The 3,539-nt window shown below is 36.1% G+C and overlaps 1 protein-coding gene across 1 annotated transcript; it reads left to right on the top strand.

Moving 5' to 3' along the window:
- The first annotated feature begins 580 nt into the window (after positions 1 to 580).
- On the top strand, positions 581 to 3,332 carry LOC106765871 (heptahelical transmembrane protein 1). The gene is made up of 4 exons (XM_014650640.2): positions 581 to 1,098; positions 1,210 to 1,299; positions 2,067 to 2,124; positions 2,404 to 3,332. The coding sequence occupies exons 1-4, from the start codon at positions 827 to 829 to the stop codon at positions 3,085 to 3,087; spliced, it is 1,104 nt and encodes a 367-aa protein (XP_014506126.1). The 5' UTR covers positions 581 to 826; the 3' UTR covers positions 3,088 to 3,332.
- Positions 3,333 to 3,539: the final 207 nt, after the last annotated feature.

Here is a 3,539-nt window from a genome sequence, read left to right as displayed (position 1 = left end):
ATAAACCTTTTCACCTTTTTATTTAAACCACATTCGATGCATTTCACATTAAATAAAAAATTAACTGGATATAAAAATAGAAATACATAAAGTTAATTGCACGCAATTGTTGTCATTGCTTAGTATCAACTATAAACTACTAAATATACAACTTATTACAACATTTTAGACATAAAGCAAAGTACCATAAACAATATAAAATTGGACTATCCAATTAAGGATAACTCAAAAGCATAAAATTTAAGAATTTCAACAATAGAAGTAAAAGAACTCTTGTAAGAAAGATAGTCTCTCTTAGTTTTCCATTAACAAGACATCACTTTAAGATCTTGTGTACTCCACCAAATCATGTGAAACGAGTTTGGGAAAATTGGATTTACGATTTATGATTTATTGGTATGGTTAAATTAAAAGAAACGATAGGTGTAGCCCATACTCCACCACAAGATGAAAGTTGGTAGATGATTTACCAGTGACCTAAGTTTCCGAATTTAGATATTGACTTGAGAAATGAAATTCATAAACAATAATGCAATCGATAATATATATATATATATATAAAATAAGTGTGTGTGCATGGGTTTATAAGTCTTAACAAACCCCACATAATAGTGGCAAAGCTTACGGAGACAGACTCAGGCTCTCCTTAAATGCTGCAGTTGGTGCAGTTGTGCAGCCTCCATTACTGCATCAACGTTTAGCCACGCAACCACCATTTACATTCTCATCCATCGTTGCCTTTCATCTCATCTCATCTCACACTAGTCTTCAACAACCATTCATCATCGTATCATATCATATACCTCAACCTTCCTTCCAGAGACAGATGAACAGTACTACTCACACCAAATGCGTCGTCAAGCGCAAACCCAAAGAAACTGATGAAACCTTCTCTTTTACACAGTCCAAACAGACCATGAAGAAGAACCTCTGCGACCGTCACAGACCAAAACGCTACCCTCTCCTGTCGTTTTGGGAGCTGCCGGACTACATGAAAGACAACGAATACATTCTGCGTTATTACAGGGTCAATTGGCCCTTCAAACAAGCTCTCTTCAGCCTCTTTCGCTGGCACAACGAGACCATAAATGTTTGGACGTAATCAACAAAATCCCTTCTTTTTCTCTCTCTCTCTCTTCTTTTTTTTTTTTAAATTTTATTTTATGATGTCTAACTAACGTTCTTGTTTGTGGGGTTCTTCTGTTTCAGCCATTTCATTGGGTTTTTACTCTTTCTTGGGTTGACTCTCGCCAATTTGATGAAGCCTCGTGTGGTGGATCTTTTGCAACTCCTAACCAGGTTATTCTACAACCGTTTTTTGTTTTTTTCTTCCTTGGGTTGTGGTTTGTGTTATGACGGCAACAACCTAAGTTTTTCTGTCATGTAACAGAAAACATGAAATCTAGTTGTCCATTGTCGGTTGTGATTTCAGCAGTTCCTTTCTCGTGTAAAAGAAAACACATGTCAGCATGTTGCCAGCACCTGCTGCTGATTGAAATTTTGAATAAACAAACTAAATCTGGGAATCTAGTTGCTTTAATTATGCAAGAGAATTACTTTAAATATTGGAACAGAGTTTTTGTATCAGTTGTCTCACACTCAAACCAGGCACAGGGATGGAATTGTTTCTTGAACACACTTGATTATCAAATACATAATTTATTATCACAACTTTATAACATTTAAGACTTTCTTCCGGAAAAGTTTTGGTAGAGTTCATACCTTTGTATTTTTGAACGAGTAAATATATACTTTTTTTTTCTTATTTTATCATTTTTGTATACTTCAAACCAGTCCCGTGAAGTTAAACGCTTTTTCTTAAATTTAAGCCCAGAAAATCGTGCCGTTGATGTACACTTTGAGAGGTAGTTTAACTAGAATGAGGATACTTAGGAAATTGCCTTTCTCCATCATTCAATTTATAAGTTAGAATAAATTCTAACCACTTTTGTCGTTTCATATTAGCCATCGTGCTTAGGAATTTATATTAGGTGAACTACCTAGCTACTACTAGTATGATAGATCTTACCAGAACCCAACTAATTTCTCATGTTCATCTTTTGCAGGTCTTTTTCTTCAAATGCGGAAAAAAATGTCTCTCATAACATCAAAGATTTGCTTCTGGTACGTGAGCTATGACCACATTAGAAACAGATAAACACACCCTGTCACTAGCAATGAAAATTAACAAAATTGATTTCGAATATATAAATATTTTCTTTCTGAAAGCAAGTTAACAATAGAATTCACTGTTAATTATCCAACGTTGGAGTTATCTAAAACAGTTTCCGCTGAAATCAATATTCAACACATAATCAAAATCATCCATCGTATTGAATAACCAAACAATATATGGTATTTAGTTCATATCATGAAAAATGACATTGTACGATGAAACTGCAGGGTACAACGGTACTGTTTGATTTAAATAATGAAATGCCTTTGACAGTCGAACTTCAATCGACAGCATTGGTTATAGCAAGGTGGCCATTCTTTGTTTTCCTAGGTGGTTCAATGTTCTGCCTCTTCTCTAGCAGCATGTGCCACCTCTTCTGTTGCCACTCCCACAACTTGAACATGTTCCTGTGGCGACTGGACTATGTAGGAATAGTTGTGATGATCATCACCTCCTTTTTCCCTCAAATTTACTACGTTTTCCTTTGTGAGCCTCACTGGCAAATCATGTATCTTGCTGGGATCACAGCCATGGGAGTGTTCACCATCGCAACAATGCTCTCCCCAACACTTTCCACCAGCAAATACCGTTCATTTCGTGCCATGTTGTTCTGCTCAATGGGACTTTTCGGCATTGTGCCTGCAATCCATGCATGCTTTGTGAATTGGACCAATCCCAGACGCAATATTACCTTAGCATATGAAAGTGGCATGGCATTATCTTACTTGACAGGGACCTTATTCTATGTGACAAGAATACCCGAAAGATGGAAGCCAGGCTGGTTCGATTTGGCAGGTCACAGCCACCAAATTTTTCATGCTCTTGTGGTGGTTGGAGCATTGTCACATTATGCAGCCACTCTTCAAATGCTGGAGTGGCGTGACTCTTTTGGGTGTGACACGCTTCCATGATTATATCTTCATCTTTCATAACAGATACATATGCAGCATTATATGGATTCCCTGGTGTATTATTAATTGTATAAGGGGCGCAAGCATTTAGTGATAAGGTTCATTTCAAGTCTCTCATTGTTACAACGAGTCCCAAAGATTTAGAAATTATTCTTCAGAATATATTTGTCTTTTTCAATTTTTTCTTCAATATCTTTAAGATTGTATCTAGAAAATCTATATAACAGGCTTGTTCCTTTTCTTCATTAATTGTTATATGTGTCTGCTAAGACTAATATTGCAACTTCTAAATCAGTCAAATTACAGTGCCAAACTCGTCTATAACAATGTTTAAAAGTGCTGTGTCAATAGTGGTTGAGGCTCAAAAGTCAAACGAACCAAATTTTGTCTGCAACTTTTTGTTTATAAAAGAAAAATACTATCTCACGCACGCTATCCAGGGTTCGTTGACT

This window comes from Vigna radiata, chromosome 7 (assembly GCF_000741045.1).
Source record: "Vigna radiata var. radiata cultivar VC1973A chromosome 7, Vradiata_ver6, whole genome shotgun sequence".
NCBI lineage: Eukaryota > Viridiplantae > Streptophyta > Magnoliopsida > Fabales > Fabaceae > Vigna > Vigna radiata.
This window is presented reverse-complemented; position numbering and strand designations above follow the sequence as displayed.